General features: G+C 32.9%; 1 protein-coding gene, 1 long non-coding RNA gene and 1 pseudogene across 4 annotated transcripts in view; 2 read left to right on the forward strand and 1 right to left on the reverse strand.

Moving 5' to 3' along the window:
- LOC143302733 (uncharacterized) overlaps positions 1 to 19,087 on the reverse strand; it is a 41,288-nt gene that overhangs the window by 1,627 nt on the left and 20,574 nt on the right. Inside the window, exons 2-3 of one of the 2 annotated variants that reach the window (XR_013058495.1) lie at positions 11,914 to 12,103; positions 380 to 501 (exon numbers count right to left, since the gene is read on the reverse strand). This is a non-coding gene — a long non-coding RNA (uncharacterized LOC143302733). Of the gene's footprint in view, positions 1 to 379; positions 511 to 11,913; positions 12,104 to 19,087 lie in introns of both variants that reach the window. The other variant, XR_013058494.1, reaches the window with a different exon arrangement.
- LOC117156389 (odorant receptor 4-like) lies at positions 1,883 to 9,389 on the forward strand. The gene is made up of 5 exons (XM_033333365.2): positions 1,883 to 2,160; positions 3,145 to 3,481; positions 5,365 to 5,577; positions 6,420 to 6,533; positions 9,219 to 9,389. Exons 1-5 carry the CDS (start codon positions 1,904 to 1,906, stop codon positions 9,387 to 9,389), a joined length of 1,092 nt encoding a protein of 363 aa, XP_033189256.2. The 5' UTR covers positions 1,883 to 1,903.
- LOC117156390 (odorant receptor 10-like) lies at positions 14,704 to 17,961 on the forward strand (annotated as a pseudogene). The gene is made up of 6 exons (XR_013058467.1): positions 14,704 to 15,318; positions 15,647 to 15,891; positions 16,268 to 16,371; positions 16,679 to 16,993; positions 17,260 to 17,535; positions 17,819 to 17,961. The product of XR_013058467.1 is annotated as an odorant receptor 10-like (transcript).

Genomic DNA, 19,087 nt, shown 5'->3' on the forward strand with positions numbered 1-19,087 from the left:
GTATTACAATATTGGAATATATATAATAGAAAAAAACACTAACAAACAAGGAGTAGAGACACTTGTTACATTTTGTTTTTTATCCCTTTGGTCCTATGAAGCACTTCCTTTATTTGTAATATTTGAATGTAAAATGCTAAAAATACTAAATAATACGTACAGAACTGCCACTATTATTATTCACTCAAAAATTAAAGTTCAGAAAACAAATGATTCAATAATATTGCATACAAATGAAAGAAAATGCATTTATTCCCGGTTTAGTAGTAAACTAGCGAAGTTTAAGAAATTTTGCACGCAAGTTCTTATTCCACAATGTTTCTCAGTTTCTCGTGAATTTTCTTCATCGCGTGACTCAAATAATTTATTGTGCGCTCACCTGTGCCTGTCGCGCATTTATGCTTGTATCTTTTATGAAAATCACTTTCCGCCGCAAATAAAATTGAGATTGCATTACAACTCGAGCAGCACTTTCTGTAGTTGCGCCTGTTCCCAGCAAACCTGCAATCACTTTGATATTATTTGCAACATTTATGCGATCATCGCGTACGGAAAGAGCAAATGCTTATCAATAGCGAATAAGTTCGACAAGTTTGAACGCTAGCAGTGTAATTTTGCTACAGAATTTTCAGTCTAGCGTGACGAGGTGTAGCAGGACGTTCATGTTTTATAAATCTGTCGATGGTGATAGTCCGACTGCGAGTTCTTATGCAAATTCGTATTTTTGTGAAAATAATTTAAAAAGTCGGACCTAAGCAGAAGTTTATTTTGCCTGTTAAATATTATGTCAGGTGCTGGATATTTTGTACAGTGGCGGACAAAAGAAAGTTTGTAACATAAGAAGAATAAAAGGACACCATAATTTTAAGCAGCGGATTCATATTTAATAAAAGAAATACATATATAATATACAGTGGATTTCGCTTGTTTGAGCCATCGCTTAATCGGCGCAACACTTTATATGAGACAATGTTGAAAGAACAGAACCTAAAGGAACGAATTGGCCTAGTTGTCTTCTATTAATTGGGGCAACGTGTCGCTTAGTTGGGACAGATGATGTACGCAGATGACGGCAAATGGGACAGCACAGGGCGCAGGAACAAAAAGACTACTCTTTTCTGTCGCTATATTATATCGCAATATGATCTTATTTGCAACGTGACACTTTTGGGCAAAATGTATTTCTCTGTCTTGGCATCTTTTCGTAAACGCACTGCTTATGTTTTGCATTCCTCTTCTGTTTGTAAATACGACAGCACGGTTTTTATATAAGTTGAGTGAACGATGTTCACGTATCTTTCCTAATACGTTGTGCATTTTGTTGTAATTGGATTTTTTAGGGAGACTCTGAAGACTCGCATTGATGAAAACATTAATGATATCGATGGTTATTGACAAAGAATGAAAATAGTTCTGCACGAAGAATATGTATATACGTGTTAGACATTTATTCTACGAATATTTAAATAAACGCTTCATTGTTCATTCAAGCTATAGTTCGTTTTATATAATTTTGACTACCGTATTTACGTATCCGATAATTCGCATAATAGAAATAGCCGCTTAATCGAGTGAAAAAACGCTAGACCCGATATGTTCCAAATAATCGAAATTCACTGTATAACACAGGATAGATGATTGTTATCGATATGATAAAAAAGCTTTACGAAAATTACTAAAATTTCTAAACTAAACTTCCCTTTATCCGCAACTGTGTACTTTAGTGTATTATGTGCATTCTATGCATCTTTTTGCTTTTGAACATCCCTTAAATGTTAAAAATCCGCAGTCTAGTGATAGTGGTGGAATGGAATGGGAAAGTAGCTCGTTTGCTGGAATTTTATCAATGAAAGGTGAAAGTTTCAAACGGTAGAAGCAGAAGGAAACGATCAATTAGTATGAAATGGCTGCAATTAATACAATCAGTCGGTCCGTGAAGTACGGCCTTCATTATGCTGCTTCTTGGCCAGGAGCCCCACTCTCAGTTTTATGTAAACTCATTTGGATGATCGTCCTTGGTGTCGGGCAGACTCACCAATACAATTATATAATCAGGCATTACAAAGTTCATACTCTTATAGAAATAATAGATAATATAAGTATTTGCCTGCCGTTTAGTTTAGTATGTATAAAATTAGTTATTGCTTGGACACATCAAGGGTAAGTTTTTTATTTTCATTATTCTTCAGGCAGATATTTAGATGTACGTTGTCGAGGAAAATTGTGATCTCGCTATGAATAAGTATTAACCCCTTCCCGTGCCATCTAATTCGACGAAACTTGGGCCCAAGCGGTAGACATCGACGCGCGCTAAACAGACCAGACTGAAGCTCGTAAACAGGAACTATTACAACATTCAGCGACGATCGTAAAAAAACAGTCCGCGAGCTCGGCTTGTTATGTTTACGTTCGGCCCAAGTATCTGGTCGCGAGTCAGACTCGCGATATTCATGTTTGGGTCCAAATCTTCATCGCGAGTCTGACTCGATAAAGTACGAGAAGGGGTTAAAGATAGAAATTCACAGGGATTCGCCAAATGTTAGCCAAACGTGAATTTGACGCGCTAAAACAGCTGCCAAGTTCGTAATTTAACTTAATTTATAAGCGTGCTTACAATTTAGTCCCACCAAATTTCATGGGTCCGACTTATTTATCTAGAAACTTAATGTTTGCTTTTCACATTGTAAAAATAATCTTATTATAATCTATAATCTATAATAAATCTATAATCTTAATTCTTTAAGTAAAACACAATTTTTTAATGGATCCGTTTCTTTGTGAAAGTTAAACTAATTGTTTTTTGGCTAGTCATCGAGCTGTCTATTTCTTAACTTTTAGCAGCGTAATAAAATAACGAAAAATTCAGAACGAACGACTTAGAAAATAGTTATCTTTTCAAAATTTCTTGCACTTGTGGCATCATGTACAAAATATATATTGTACTTTAAATTGTTTATACGAAATAACTGTTAATAACTGCGTTACATATGATGACATTCAGCTTGTAAAATTTGTGGTACTACAGTCGATACAGTTCACTTATAACATACTCGTTTGTAACAGTATTTAAATACTAAATTTATTAATATTTAATTATACATATTGCGTTACACAAGGATTTATATCCAAAATATTATTTTACAGCCTGCTTCGCAGTATTTTATCAACCATGGAAAAAGAGTGCCAAACGTATGCTGTTATAGATACAAATAACTTAATATCGAAAACAGCGCATTGGTGTTATCGTTTGACGAATATTATAATAAGTACCACTATGGCATCCACGGTTTTTTACGTAATCGGTGTTTTCACTTCCGAAGGAGTTAATGCAACGACACCTCGAGAACTTTTATTAAAAATGGATTTGCCCTTTGATACTAGTAAATCGCCCACTTTCGAGCTTGTGGTAATTGTACAATATTTTTATCAGGCATCGTCAGCGTTTATATTTGCTGTATTCACAGGTCTCCTTTTGATGATAGTAAGTATCAATATAAATACTTTTTCAATATTATTCGATTCTGCTTATGGGATAAAATATAAAATTTAATTTTCATGTACTTTAAAAATGACTTTTTAATACAATTTAATGAATCACATAAGAACAACATTATTTTCTAATATTAAAAGGTAACATAAGTCATTCATTGTTTTTGTTCATTTATTGGTTTAGTTTTTTAGTTTAAGATAGTATCTCTCTCTATTAAATAAATCAGCTATAAACAACATATTTGATAAGATTTTTTAAAATATTGAAATAGCTAATATTTTGGAACTTTTGCATATACTGATGTACATATGTACATACGTATATGTATGTACAGTGAACTACCCAATTATCTCCTAAACTATTCGTTTTTGAAACGAATGTTTCGACTAAAACATTTTGTTTTTATTTTAGTTTTTTATCTTATTGTGGTAAACTATCTTTCGGCATTTTACTTAGGATCGTAGTTACACGAGTGTCGAAACAATCACTGTCGCAAGAATCGATTTGAAACACGGCTTGGGTTTATTCTTTGTACATTTCAGTATAATAAGCAATAAATATTCACACGAGCAAGATGGATGAAATTTCGATTTTCAGTCATACATTATTGAAAATGAGAAAAAAAACACACAAGCCGGGGAAGTGTTTAATGCAGACTGCAAAGTCAAAACTACTGGAAGATTATATATAGAATACGTATGCATTTCATACGCTTTAAAGTAAACTGCAAACTGGGGAGGAAAAGCTTTTTAACTCGTTCCATGTATTTCGATCAATGTTCGATGAATTCCATCTATGACAAATCCTTTTAAACAATGTGCCAACGTAGGTCGCAAATAATTGGGATCTTTGCATGGCGTGATGAGGATTCTTTCCGCGAAAAGACCTCTTTTTCTTCATCCGAGGTCGATTGGCTAGAGGCTTTTTAATTTTCCGAAGTTTTGCTGCTGTAGGAGTAGCTGCACGAGAGGATTGCGTTTCTAGTTTGGTACGGGGACGTAAAAAATAACACTGAGAATTGTAAAGGCTATCCATTATTTCATAAAAAACAAATGACAAGTCGACAGGTCTATGATCAGATCCGTAGGAATAGATAGCATCGTACAGCAACGCCCATATCGAACGCATGACAGACGATGTTGTACCATTTGCTGCCTGCTGTCAACGGTGGACAGATGTCAAATTTGATGACTGTAACTCGCGTGACTGCTCGTATCTCGTATGCAACGACATGTAATGCCCCCGTGTGAGAGATGTAATGCGCTTCGTAAAATTCATTTTTTTCAACGATTGTGCGACAGCTGTGTATGTGGTGGACAGGGTGTCTCATTCTCATTGTCATCATAAGACGATCTACTCGAAACGGAACAAGTTTTATTTGAAATACTTCTTCAAATAACCTATTATATATTCTATATAATATTCTACGTAGAAACATAAGTCGAAAATGTAGAATAAGATCTTCTTCTTCGAGGCCCCGTTTTTGGCTAATTCCGGACTGGACAGGAGAAAATAATCGGCAGGAAGTTATTCTACGTGTAAAAGAAAGTCGAAAATGTAGAATAACATTTCTTCGCAAGACGTTTTGTTTGCAAGAAAAATCAATTTAAAAATTTAGTATGCGCATATACAATTCTTAACTAGACATGTTTAAACCCTATTTTCTTGAAGAAACCTTGAACTGACAAATTTTATTCCGCGTAGAATAATCGTCCTGCTGATTGTACATTCATATCCAATCGATAATTACTAATTAATCAAGTTCAAGTACATTAGTATACGAATGATAAAAATTAATTGATTTTGCCTTGAAAGTGTATACTTCTTTGGGTTGTTTTATTTAACAATTTTATATTATTATTCGTCATTTTTAGGTACTTCATATAGGTTGTCAAATCGATGTTATGTGTCAGACATCGTCAGAAACTCCTTATAAAAATGAAAAGCAACTAAAGTTCTTCATTAGCAGGCACCAAGAAATTATTTTATTTGCAGAGAAAATTGAAAAGTTCTTTACTTATATAGCGCTTAGTCAACTTATAACGAATACCTTAATTATTTGTTGCTTGGGTTATCTCATAGTGCTTGTAAGTAATGCACTGATATAATATAAATAACAATAACAATAACAATGAGAAAAGTTCATGTAAACGCATGCCCGATATGATCCTGTTTTGAATTAACAGCTTGTTTTGTGTCGTAATAGTTGCTTACCCTCAGAGAAATTGCTAGAAATGACCAAGTCCAGTTTTAGTAGAAGCGTTAATGCGTCACATTATAAATTCTCAAATTTGTTCAAACAGCCTACGCGTGTTTCTTGGCAAGTTTGATCGTCACATTGACGAAGACTTTCAATAGTGTCAACTGACGCCTTAAATGTTCCCACAATTAATGATAGAATGGGTCCAGGTCTGCAGAGCGAGCTGGTCAGGCAATGAAGTTACCACGACTTATCCATTTTTCGAGACATTCAACTTCTAAGTTGAACTAACTAATATCTAGCGTAACAAAATAAGCTGTAACTCAAACTGTGCTGAATCAACCCCTGCCGCACTTCCCACGTGTTCTTGCTTGTCCCGTATACGCTATATTAACTTGTACTGATATATCAAATGCTAGCCTTTATTTCATTGTTCATCCCTTATTATCTACTAATATCTAAAATCCGAACTACAATATGAATACCATAAAGATATTTTAGACACGGACTTAGATGAGTTTAGACGTAGATGAGATCATACATAAACACGCCTATACTTGACGAATTTTCTATTTATTCGGAATTAACTCCTCGTACGAAAAAATGTCATTCTGGATTTTCGACATATTGATTCGTGTAAATTTATCGCGTTTCAAACTGTACTACCGGCCGAAAACATTCTACATATACAGTATGTATAAAAGAGAATTAAGACATTATGTGTTACAGATAATACATATTGAGAATGGATTCCCTATGTTCATGAAATGCGTTGTATTCTATATCTCCGTTTGTTCGGAAGCATTTGTATATTGCTTCGCTGGAGAGTACCTGAATATCAAGGTTATTAAACAATGTACTGAAATACCAAATCGATCAATTTCCGGTTATGCGATTACCACGGATAGCGTAACGAAATGATAATTGATATTATGGTCTACGTTAGATGATACTTTTATAATACATAATGCAATTTCGTTTTTATAATACAAATATTAATTTAGAAAATATTAATTTGTTAAACATTATGTAACAATAAGAGTGCAATATGCAATAAGCTTCTCCAATATCTTTTACTTATATAGTTGAAGATAATTATTATCGTGTACAGGAGGTTTTGTTATCTTTCTTTTTATCATTACATAGATTATTAACATTAAATATCTTTATTTTTATTACTTGAACTCTTTGATTCTCAGTTGAAATCTACAATTTCCTTCACAAATAACAATGCATAAAATATAAATTTTTGACAACTATATATATCTACTTTCGAAAATGCCACGACCAGAATTACTTTGAAAGCAAAATGTTGCAGTACATATTTTTCTCTTCGTTTGTGTGTTTATATTTATAAACATTTTGGGTGTTGTAGTTTTTTATCTGTTCTTAAATCTATACTATATATTAGCGCCTTGCCATTGACACAAGCTGTCAATCTGATCGATTTGATAATATTAAATGCATGCATATTTTAAAATCAATTTTTTTTTTCAAATATAATGTTTGTTTGTTGAAAAAATTGTTTGTTCTTTATTTACTTTTTTATAGAGAATTATACCACTAACTGGAAAGTACATTTTACGGGTAGCCTGTATAGCGATATTAGTTATTAATTTATTTGCGTACTTGGTTATTGCCTTCCAAACATAGTTGAACACGATTTGCATATGATAATGAAGCAATTGGCGAATGTTAATTAGCACGTTAATATAGTTACCGGGACGTGGTAATGTGGTAGTGTGAGAAGCACAGTAAGTCGGTAAATTTTAAGACTGACAACAGTTAAATAAATTTCTACTACGATAATCTATAATATTTCAATGAGATTGAAATAATGTTGTTTCTTTCAGAAATGTAATCTTTCTCGTGTAATTATCGTACATTCTTTCAATAATTTGGTGAATTTTAAGACTTTCATTTTATTTATTTTCTACTACATTTTATTACACTTGTATGTGTATAAATTCATGTTCGAAAATACACGAGTATATATGAGTGACAGATGTCTCACAGCTAGCTACTTTAAATTTTCAACAAAGCGATGTACGCTTAAATTTAAATATTTATTTTTCAATCGGAGGGTTGAAAATCAGCTTGAATTTCTTGAAAATATAAGCATAAGTTGAGCCAAATAAACAGAAAATATAAATATAGTGTTTCATCGTTGTTATATACACATAATATATGCATTATCTGTTCCATATGTATTAATTTATCATCTTTCTGAGTTGGAGAAGTTTATTGATTTCCTGCCTGGTTATTACGCACCTGTTTAGTTTTCCTTTTCAATTTCTAGTTAATATTGAATTATAAGCTAATAAAGTCCGTTAATATGTTCTAAGGACTAATTCCAGTTTTTGTCCTGGTTTAATAATTATGAAATATCATCTAAAGTCGAGTTGGAACTTCGGTTGACGCTTATTATTTGAGTAAAAGGTAACAAAAGTTCATTTATCCAAGCCGCAAAATAATAGTAGAGTAAATAATTTTATCTTCCATCCAAATAATAATAAAATTGGCACACACTGATCGCTGACATTGGCTATAAATGAACTTGCAGTGTTGTGAATCATATATTTAATAACAAGTTTGATATTCCTCATCTTTTATGACCTTTAATAAGTCGATTGGTATTCTGTATGTCAACTTTTTTAATTTATAGCACGTCACATATAATGTAAGCAATATCAAAGTACCCGAAACCTCAAGTACTAGTTGCACAATTAAATTAGCAGAATTACTAATTCGAATAATAAGTATGCCAACATAAGTTTCAACGTGATGGTGCGTGTAAGAGCGTTAATTGCCACCCCAGCGTATTTTGTTTTAGTACATCTCCAATATTTGTATTTTTTTTAAATACAAGTATCTCATATAGGGTAAAACGGGGTATAAAATGAAAAATAAGCTGTCTTATTTTGATATAATGTTTACGAGGAAATATGAAATTGTGACATTATAATCGAAAAATAAATTTTCGTTCTTTGAGAAATACTAAAGCTCGACATTCCCCATTTTTCCTGTGGACCCTTCGTACGTCTACGACTACTACATACTTTTCATGCTATACTATGTATACTAATTCTTCACCAAACGTATGTCTGCAATGAACGCTCTTGTAACTTCCAGATACATTTTCGGATTACTTTTTAATTTTGCTATTATAACTACATTAATCGTGCGTAAACTGCATCACACTGCGAATAAAACTTCAAAAACTTACGTATAATGCACGCATGATGCAATATTTTACTCATAAAAAGGTTTTGTGGTAAGTAGAATACTTTCGTGAGACGTCGCATTCATTAATTAGAATGACAAAGCTGTGCAATTTTGAGTTACGAATCTAAAATTGCAAGTTGAAAAAGGAACTAAAGATACGTTGACCGTAATATGTAAATATTCTCTACGCATATATTCATATAGTCTATTTTACAAAAACGCTAACTAGGTGTATAACCGTATATAATCTCCGTTTTACCCTATTTTTTCATAACCTATTCCTAAAATTCCATTTCGTTTTAGAGTAAATTGATTGCGGACACTGCATATGAATTTCTTTGGTACGATACACATCCAAGCAAAAGCCGACTTTTAATACCTGTGATATTAAGATCTCAAAGAGGATTTAGTTTCACTCTTGGGAAATTTGCAAATCTTTCCATGTCAACCTTTGCGGCTGTAAGCTGTTTATAATATGTGTTTTGATATAATATGTCATTTGACATTTCATAATACTTACGAGAAGATTGACGATAATTCGGCTGAAGAAATAACATTTTTTCTACTTTTAGATTATGAAAGCTTCAGGATCGTACATATCGGTACTACTTGCAATGACTTGAGAAAGAGATTCGTAAATACTATGGAATAGTTTATCGTAATTTACATATCTTAAATTAATTAGTAAAAAATTGTTATAGTACAGGAAGGCACAATATGTCGTGTATGTAAAAATAAAGACAAAAGAAAATGCTAAATGTGGAAAATTCATATGAAGATCGCGGAAAAGAAACACGATAAGTACATTTCCGTTGATTTTTTATTTCAATGTCACTATATAATTGTTGAGATATGTATAATTTTCTGTGCTGGACTAGGTTAAATGCGTAATAGAGATACTTGTATGTGAATATCAGTGTGTGGAAGTATGTGTGTCCCGAAGCGTCTCGAAAACAAAGGAATGTAAACTGTTCAGTCGGTTAAGAGTCGGTTAACAGTCGGGTATAGAAGAAAATGCTGAGACGCGTGCAAGTGTGTATCGATGAATATATAAGGAATCGTTCATGAAATAAATATCTCATTATTTTAATATTAATCCACAGTAGAAATTTAATGTTCCTATAACATTATTTCGGCTTCAAAGATCCACAATTTTCAACAATAATTAAAAAAAAACATATAATAACATAGTGTAAATATCAACTTTATTTTTAATGTCCTTCAATATTTTGATATTAACACAAGCAATATTTTACACTGTTTTTTCAAATTATGAGAAGGATAGAAAAAGAACACGTGTTTAGTGACAGAATCAAGTGAGAGAACAATTTTAACAACACGAGACTAATTGACAATATAATGAATTTAAAAACTATTGCTCTGTAAAAAATAGAAAATGCAACTTATCGTTTTCTTCCACCGTAATCTTCATATCTAAATAATTGCTCCTAAAGGTGTTAATGGTACGAGAAAAATAGTTGATTAAAGTTTTTATATTTAACACATTAATGTACAGGTTGTCCTAGTGTTTAAGGAACGTCTAAACGCTGTATTTGTTTTTAGCTACATAAGAAGCGTTTCATGCATAATTTCAGTGATTTTGAATGATAAACACAGTAAGAAGAACAAATTTTTTACCGTTTTCTTAAAACATTTCAACACCATCGTCGTTATTTTGCAAACAAGAATAGGTATCTTTTTTCTAATATATTTGTAAGAAATATTGACGGCGGAAGTTTTGCGGTAAGAAAAATTTATGTCTTTTAGATAACCGAAATTTAACAATTTTCCCTTTTTGTATGTATTTATTTACTACACCGACGTGGATCGTAAATATTTTTTAAAATTGATCTGTTGTCAAAGATCAGTGGATACGTAGTATTTCACGTTGCGCCTCGAATGAGAAATTGTGGTTGTAAAAGGTAATATTAGTTTGTATACCGCTCTGTTTCCTGAACTATCAGTTAGGAAGGAATTTATTGCAGATACGCTATACCGTGCAGCTAGTTCTATTTTTTGCAATAAATAACTTCTATTTTATATCGGTAAAGATCTTTTTGTACGATAAATTTTGAATCTAAAATATACGCGATAGAACTCAATTTCAAAAGCTAAAAATATCTTAACCATAATACTTTAGAAATTAATAAACTGTGTAATTTATATATACAATTATAATTATAATTGCCTATGACCATTAAACAGTTGTTGCTTACATCTATAGAGGAAAGCGGCTAAATATGGAATAGCATACCTAACAGGGAATTTTTAAAAGTCTGACAAATGAATATCTGTCAAACGGCTATAGACTGTTTCACTCACTCGCTCTGCAAGTGTTTATTTTGCCAAGAACTTTTTTCCCAGTATTCTGATGGTGATATATAGATCAAGTGTCTGGTCCGGTATGACAAATGTGCTGGAGCAGAGTTTTGCACTTGGATATACGATCACTGCAAATAATTTTTAAAAAATGTGTTTATAACTAACGTTCTTTGATCAGTGAAAAGAATAAAACTATCTTTTGTTTGTTTTCCGGGAAAATATTGTACCTGGTGTCAGTGTTCCATATTTGACTACTTAGTTATTGCGGGTTACGTACAATTTATGTTTTTTCAATGTGAATTCAATGTTAAAAACTGTTTATAGCGTTAGAAATATAAAAATGGGATTAAATTGAGCGAATACTATCGAATACTCGTAAAAATCTTTTGATTTTGCGAGAATGACATTCGAAGGACGAAACGATATTCCGTGTATGACTACTTCGCTCTATTCAAAATTCCATTGATTTTTCAGAATCATGTAAACACTTAGAAAACGATGAAACAAATTGGAAGGAACTTCATTTTCACGCAATTTATTTGAAACCATAGATTCAAAGGTTTTGTTCTATTTTTACCAAACTCTTTACAGAGAAACTATGTCTCGGTTAGCTCTCTCACAGTTTCTAATACATTGCTGTTCTTCCACGTAGTTTCAACAAACTTTTATGATTTACCTTTCGTCTTCCTTTTTCTCGTCCTTTTGTAGCATTGCTTTGAAAGTTTTCCGTTTTCAACACGACTGAAACATGACTTCTGCTCGAACATGCGCTTACTTGTGTAAGATGTGCCATGAATTTCATCAGATTCTCTAACCCTTTAGAAGCAAAGTACATTCGCTTTATTGCAGTCGCCGCATCTCCCCACCTAGATGAAACGAATGAAAACCTTGTATAAGGGTCTAAAGCACATTTTGCTCAAAGTTAAATCAACGGTAAAGTACGTGGTTCTACAGTTACTTTTACAAAATACCCAAATTGCAGATAGTTTGTCTGATGGTAATAGTCTGAATAGATAAAATATTAAGTGTATATGTGAATAATCAAACATTTTTCGATCCAGATTCGATCGTTGATATCATTATATCTCGATAGCTCCAACATTTGTGAATTTGTCATTTGTGAATAGGCTGTCAAAGCTAATAGATGGAAATACAAAGACAGATTTGTCGACCATGGCTTTGATATGTATTACATTCAATTAATGGGTTACTCATCTGCTATTGATACTGAAAAATGCCAAGGTCATACATCAACATTTTTCCTCGCGGGAATTGGAGCTACTGTGTCGGTGTACATGAAAGTTAAACGATCTGATCGAATGAAATATGTTTTTTTTTAGTATTCCTCTTATCCTATATTCGTTTTATAGCTACACGGATCACGTGAAAAAATAATCAAACTGCGTTAAAGAAGATAAAAGTATAAAGGTTCTGTTAAAGTATAGAGAGGATTTGTAGAGAACAAAAAGTTAAAATTTATTTACAAATTATCTAAATTTAGCTCTACATGTAGGTTACTCTCTGAAGGACTCGACAACACACTCGCTTGCTTGTTTGTTTTCTTCTAATCGCTCTTTTGTCTCGACTGAGACCCGGACGTCCTGCGACGCTCACATACACTCTAGGGAGGGCATGTATACATGTGTCTGCAAGTTCTTCGCTTCCTCACTCTCGCACGTACAATATAAATGTACTATTCTATTTAACAAGTTCGATAAAAGCAATTAAAACAAACAAGAAAAAATTAACGTTATGTGATACTGTGATTATTATTTTGATTATGAACGGACTTTAGACATTTGTTTCCATATTTTTTAATGGAGTTATTTGTATTTATAGATTAAATGCTGGAAATAAAAAATATCATTAAAAGATAATATAATATTTATAATTTTTGTAAACAATCTTCTGTAAGAATCTAATTACATTTAAATAAGTAACAATGAATAATTACAAACTCTTAAGTATTACTAAGTATATAATTATTCTATTTGAAACTCCCCTGCTACGTTTTCAATTAATAATATTTTTCTAGCATATTGCGTACTACTGTCGCAGTTAAGTACTTATATCAAGCTGAAAGTGTTAAAGGTATCAATTATTAACATTTATCAAGCGAGAAAATTCATTTTATTTCCAGGGGATCAATGTGATTTATAGATGGAAACTAAGCACAAAAGTGTGCGTCAGATCGCAGATGTTCAGCAGAGCAGCAAAGGTTTCTGTTTCGCTCGCAGTTTCTACCCTCGTTTGTTCGCAATCCCTCGCATTAAACCAAATGAATCGGAAGAGATCAAGTTGGCACGGATCTAAGATTATCAAGACAATTTCCGCGTCATAGCTTATCATCAAACTGAAAGTTAATATTTAAAAGGTTTTAACCATACGTTTAACCATACGTACATTAAATACGTTTAACCATAAATAGAATTGTTTGTGAACAAATTATGTACATCTACTTATAAAGTATTATAAAAATTACTTAATTATTTTCACCACGTGTTACTTTGTTGAAATTGTTTTGGCTACTCGACATTTGTGCCCTGTGTGATGGACAATACAAGAAACGTCCTTTCTCTGGAACCAGCTTCGTTACAAAAGTTTCCAGACCAATGTATACGACCATGGCGATCTATTAATAATTAATCTAACGAGGTAAAAGCTCCAAATTATCATCCATTCGAAATCAACGAATCTTTGTCATGCAACGAACTACTGAGTTAGAAATATCGGAATGATACGGTATGCAGTTTTACATGTATTTCATGAAAATGACGACCGAACGAACAAACGCGAGCCGACAGTTTGGTAACCGATCGTTTAAAATGCATCGATGTTAGCTAAATATCGAAAGCCACTTTCGTTCGCTGTTTCGACTGTGTACAGGATCGTCACTATTATTTGTCACAATGAAGACATTCCATTACATTAGTATTATCACAATCATCCTGATATTCTATACGATATAGCGACGATGTTTCTTCTTCGTTTCTTCGTTCAATTGCATTCGATAAAAGTTCTTTCCACGCTCCTTCCAAAGTTACGTTCTTAATGCTGGACGAAGCGTTTGAAATCGCGTGACGACGATCTTCCAAATTTGTTAGTTTGTTGTGAGATTGTTATATTGATGTGGGAAAGTGTTCCAGTTATAACGTTGTTTTAATACGGTGTCATTGTTTCTAAATTTATAAAAAAACATGAATCAGAATAATAAAAATATTACCTTGTGAATTATTAAATTCTTTATTATTATACTATATTAAATTCTTACTTATTATAAAACAAATAGCACTTATATGTAATTATTTTTTTTCAACCACTTAGTATTTCAATAAATCTTTCAGAATTAATTTCAGATAAACACTGTGATATATATTTTGTAAATGTATAGCAAACAACAATAATAATCTATAAGATAAGTATTCTTAAGATACTTTTAAGATCTTTACTGACGATACATATTACACAAGTACACATCATGTAAATCTTTTTCAGACGAACATCACGTTGGAATCCACATCAAAAGACGATCAAATGTACTTTTCAACTATACATTTGTCTATGAGCATACGTTATGGTACAATCTTTTTTCTGGCAATACATCGATTGTCCGACAAAGTGTCAGTTGTACAATGATTCGAGGGTGTGACAATCACACATTCTCTTTGAGACACACATGCGTAATACATCTATTCGTGTTTGTTCCCTACTTGTCAAGTTCATAATTGACTTCATTTCTCTTATTCCTGTAACAATTCGCCTTACATAAGACACATATCCATTACTAAATGATTAAAGTGTCTCGACAGATTAAAGTGGTGTTACTTCGAATCATTTGCTGGTTGTCGCGTGATTTAAGAATCAAGATTGAGAAAAGAGGGTCGCTATGCATACCGGACAATACACAGACATGTCCATCAAAATGTCAGGCTTCCTTTTGAAAATCATAGGTATCTCGAAGGCGACAAACAGTACCGGAGAGAAGCGAAGGAAATTCATGGTGGTCTATACCATAGCTGCACTCGTTTATGGCGTGTACGTGAACGTCGTGGATATTTATCATAACTTGCATAATTTGGACGTGAGTAAGAAAGTCGTTAATCCTCCATGGACGCGTCTTTTGCTTTTTACATGAACTTTAAAGTTTTCATTAAAGTATGTGTGGGTAGTTGATCGCACAATGTGTCAGTAAATAGTACGATACATTATACGGATTTAGATATATCTCGTTAAAAAAGCTTGAGAGCGTTTTTTCGTTGCAGATTGTAGGATTTCAGAAGTGTTTGCCCTATGTCATTTCAAACGTTCTTTTAACTTAAATTTACCAGTTGCAAAAATATTACTAAGTCGTAAAATTGTTCTTTTCGAAGCAAGTTTCACCGATTAAATATTACAAATCGTTTTTTCAGCATTGTATCTTTCTGGCTTCCAACACGTTGAACATAATATTGGCTATGTTCAAGCTTTCGGTACTGCACTTTTATAAAACGGAATTTTCGGATATAATTGTATATGCATTTCTGGCATATCGATTACAATGACGATGAGAAGATACTTTTCGCAGAGTGCAGAAATTTTTGCAAGTTATGGACGGTATTTATATTGCTAGTTACAGAAAGCTCTTTGTCTTTCTATGCAATTGTACCAATCAGCGGTAAGTTGATCCATCGATTAAAAGATTAAATAACGTTTCTTTTTTTTCCAAAAGAAAATAATTTTCGAAATAGTGAACTGAGTAGCTATCTATATTTTGTTATAGAAGGATTGTACTTTATTTTTCATATATTCGTATATTCACATGTTTTTTCATTCAAATATGGTAAAAACAATTGTAAGTCATAATACATTGAGGAAATAAATTTACGCGTTTTAAGTTATGGAAATACAAGGACTAAATTAACGTTCGAAGTAAGAAATAACTATCTCGGTTAGAGAAAAACCTAAACTCATTCTAGTAAAGTCTGACCTTATAAGAAACGTTTATATTAATCAGGAGGATATTATAAAGCTCATGTTTCGCTATATTTCAGCGAACATTGGAAACAATGGTTCAGAAAGGTTACTTCCATTCAAAATGTGGGTCAATCTACCATTAACCGTGACACCTTATTATGAAATAATGTTCGCCATCGAGGTATTGCAAATCTCCATACATGTAGATTTTAAACTGATGGTCGTTTTTTCTTGTGCGCCCTCAAGTTTTGAAAAGTTTAAACTTTTAGCAAACTCTATATCTTTCGTTGCCAGAATAGCTTCTCAATGTTTGCAGAAAAAGTAACATAGCTTGATTAAAAAGATATTTAAGTAAAGTATCTGAAACTCGTGTCACATTTTCTTATCGCACAGTCGCCGGTTAAACAGCCCCTAAAAACTGGATAAAATATCATGTATCGCAATAATTTATCATCGACGACTTCATCATCGAATTACTATTTATACAGTTATTGGCCGTACAACAAATTGGCGCAAGTTATTTGTGCCCCGAACAGTTCTTATGTGTGCTGAATCTGCACGTGGTCTATCAGTTTCGTATGCTGGAAAAAACTTTATTGAACTTGTGGTCGAACATCGACGAACAAACCGATATCGCCGATTATTCAAACAAATACTACATAATATTGAAAAAATGCATCCGAAAGCATCAGTCGTTGATTCAATTGAACGCTCAACTCGAGCAAATTTTCACGTTGCCGATCCTCAGTCACATGGTTATCTTTAGCGTGCTGATGTGTTTCGACACGTACGAAATCGTTCTGGTACGTATAAACGATAGGTCTGTTTTAGCCCTTAAAGAATACCGCGGATGGGAGTGCGCCATATCATTCAAATAAAAAATTTAGTGAAGTTAATCAAGTGCGATTAAACGTTTTGTTATTATTCCATACTAGATATTCTACTGGTGGTAAACTTTAAGGGTTGAATAAACGATCATTTCTTTCTACTTTTCACAAAATATTCTAATTTTCGAAACGAAAGCCGAATATATTAAATCTTCAGATCAGAATGTTGTACTTGTACGTAGGCAAACATATCTTCCGAGAAACGACTTATATTTTTTTTCCACATGATCGGTAGCTTTGCCCATATAATTTTCTTCACATATATCTGCCATGGTTTGGTAGAAGAAAGCACGAATGTTAGCATAGCGTCGTATTCGGGATGGTGGGTGTGTCTGCCAATGAGCAAAACAGGCAAAAAGATACGAAAGGATATGAAGATGATGATGATGAAAGCGATGAGACCGTGTCAACTGACCGCCGGAGGATTCTTTCCTGTGAATTTGGAAACATCTACCGCGGTATGCAACCACTTCCTTACTCTAATCTCACGTCTACTCTCAAAGTATCACTTTCAGCGTTCTGTTACGATATCTAACATTATTTTGTTCGTAAGTAAGCAGCATTTGCCTCAAAATATGTCTTATCTTCGAAATAATGTAACATAAATTTTATAGTATAGACAGTATAGATATGGTATTTTTGCATTTATGCTTATCACATATATATTTTTACATATCTATAATTACAATAGAATACATATTATAATAAACGTATAAATTTTATGAGATTTTTTCGTTACAGCTTATAAACTCGACGATGTCATACTTTGCTCTCATGAGGGAATCGTCTATGAGAGTAGCAGAGCAATAATTGACTATAAATGCACGGATTTGCACAATGAAAATATCTGAATATTAGCAAATAAACTTCAGTATTTGTATTCAAATGACTACAAGAATAAACCTAATATTATTGAATGATACGTAATTTCTTCAGAAAATTAGCGACAAATTTTCAAAATAAATTCACATTTGAACTTTATTTTCTCGAATGTGCGGCTGCTTCATCTGCGTTGAACGCTAATAAAAGTTCCATTAAGAAGGCAAAGCACTCTTACGTAGCTTGAAAGTAACAAAAGCAAGTCACTTTATGCATAGTCACGATCGTTCTTCGTTCTTTCTATTGTCACCTGTTCCGTCCAAACTCTCTGAAATGGCGTTCACGCAAGTCGTCAGAGTGTCGTCGCGATGTAAAGATCTTGCTCTACCACATTGAGCCAAAATTAGGTACATAGTCTTTATCTTGATTATTCGACGTTGACCGCGCGAACGATGCAAGATATGAACATCTGAATTTTTCAAAATTCGAAATCAATCTTTATTTATGCGTATATCACGTCATTTACATTTATTTCGTTACATTTGTTTCGACAATTAGTTGTGCGTCGTGAATCTTCACGAAAGCTTCAATAACGCAATCAAAGATCAAATAGGCGATCAGAAATCAGATACGAGATTATCGTATTATGCAATTATTTCTGATACAAAGTTGAAGAGTTGTGTACAACAGCATCGAGTACTCATTGAATATCGCAGAAAGTTAGAAAATATATTTATGGCGATCGTGCTTGGCCGGGTAATTTCTTGCTACGATGTATGCCTTGTGGGATTTCGGCTATTTCTGGTGAATATGGTAGGCGATATATTTTAAGTTGTATCGTTCAGTCGTTTCGTTTCAAATTGTCTCAGTTACTTACGTCTAAAGTTATCCCTTTACATTTTTATTATTTTTGTTGAAAACTTTATTTCTTTTATAAACGTGTGTATGCAGTAATCGTGAAAATTAGCGACTACGCGATGCCAGGACTAAAATCTTGGCTTGGACGTTTGTAGCTGGCTACGTTAACCAGATAGAATGGATACACGATATACGGTAGTGTCCGGATATATCGCCACGAGCTATTTCCACCAACTCCTGCAATTGCTCGCTCAAGGCATGCCTCGTTGTCTGTGATCCGTATCGATGTAATTGAATTCGATATTGAATTATTGCGCTAAGCAAATATAATTT

The sequence above is a fragment of the Bombus vancouverensis genome, chromosome 5 (assembly GCF_051014615.1).
Source record: "Bombus vancouverensis nearcticus chromosome 5, iyBomVanc1_principal, whole genome shotgun sequence".
In the NCBI taxonomy this organism is placed as follows: Eukaryota; Metazoa; Arthropoda; class Insecta; order Hymenoptera; family Apidae; genus Bombus; species Bombus vancouverensis.

Excerpts from the sequence above, each read along its gene's own strand:
- LOC117156389 (XM_033333365.2), top strand. The coding sequence starts at position 1,904 with ATGGCTGCAATTAATACAATCAGTCGGTCCGTGAAGTACGGCCTTCAT. Across the intron at positions 3,482-5,364 it reads CAGGTCTCCTTTTGATGATA|GTACTTCATATAGGTTGTCA; the intron begins GTAAGTATCAAT and ends CGTCATTTTTAG. Across the intron at positions 6,534-9,218 it reads GAGAGTACCTGAATATCAAG|AGTAAATTGATTGCGGACAC; the intron begins GTTATTAAACAA and ends ATTTCGTTTTAG.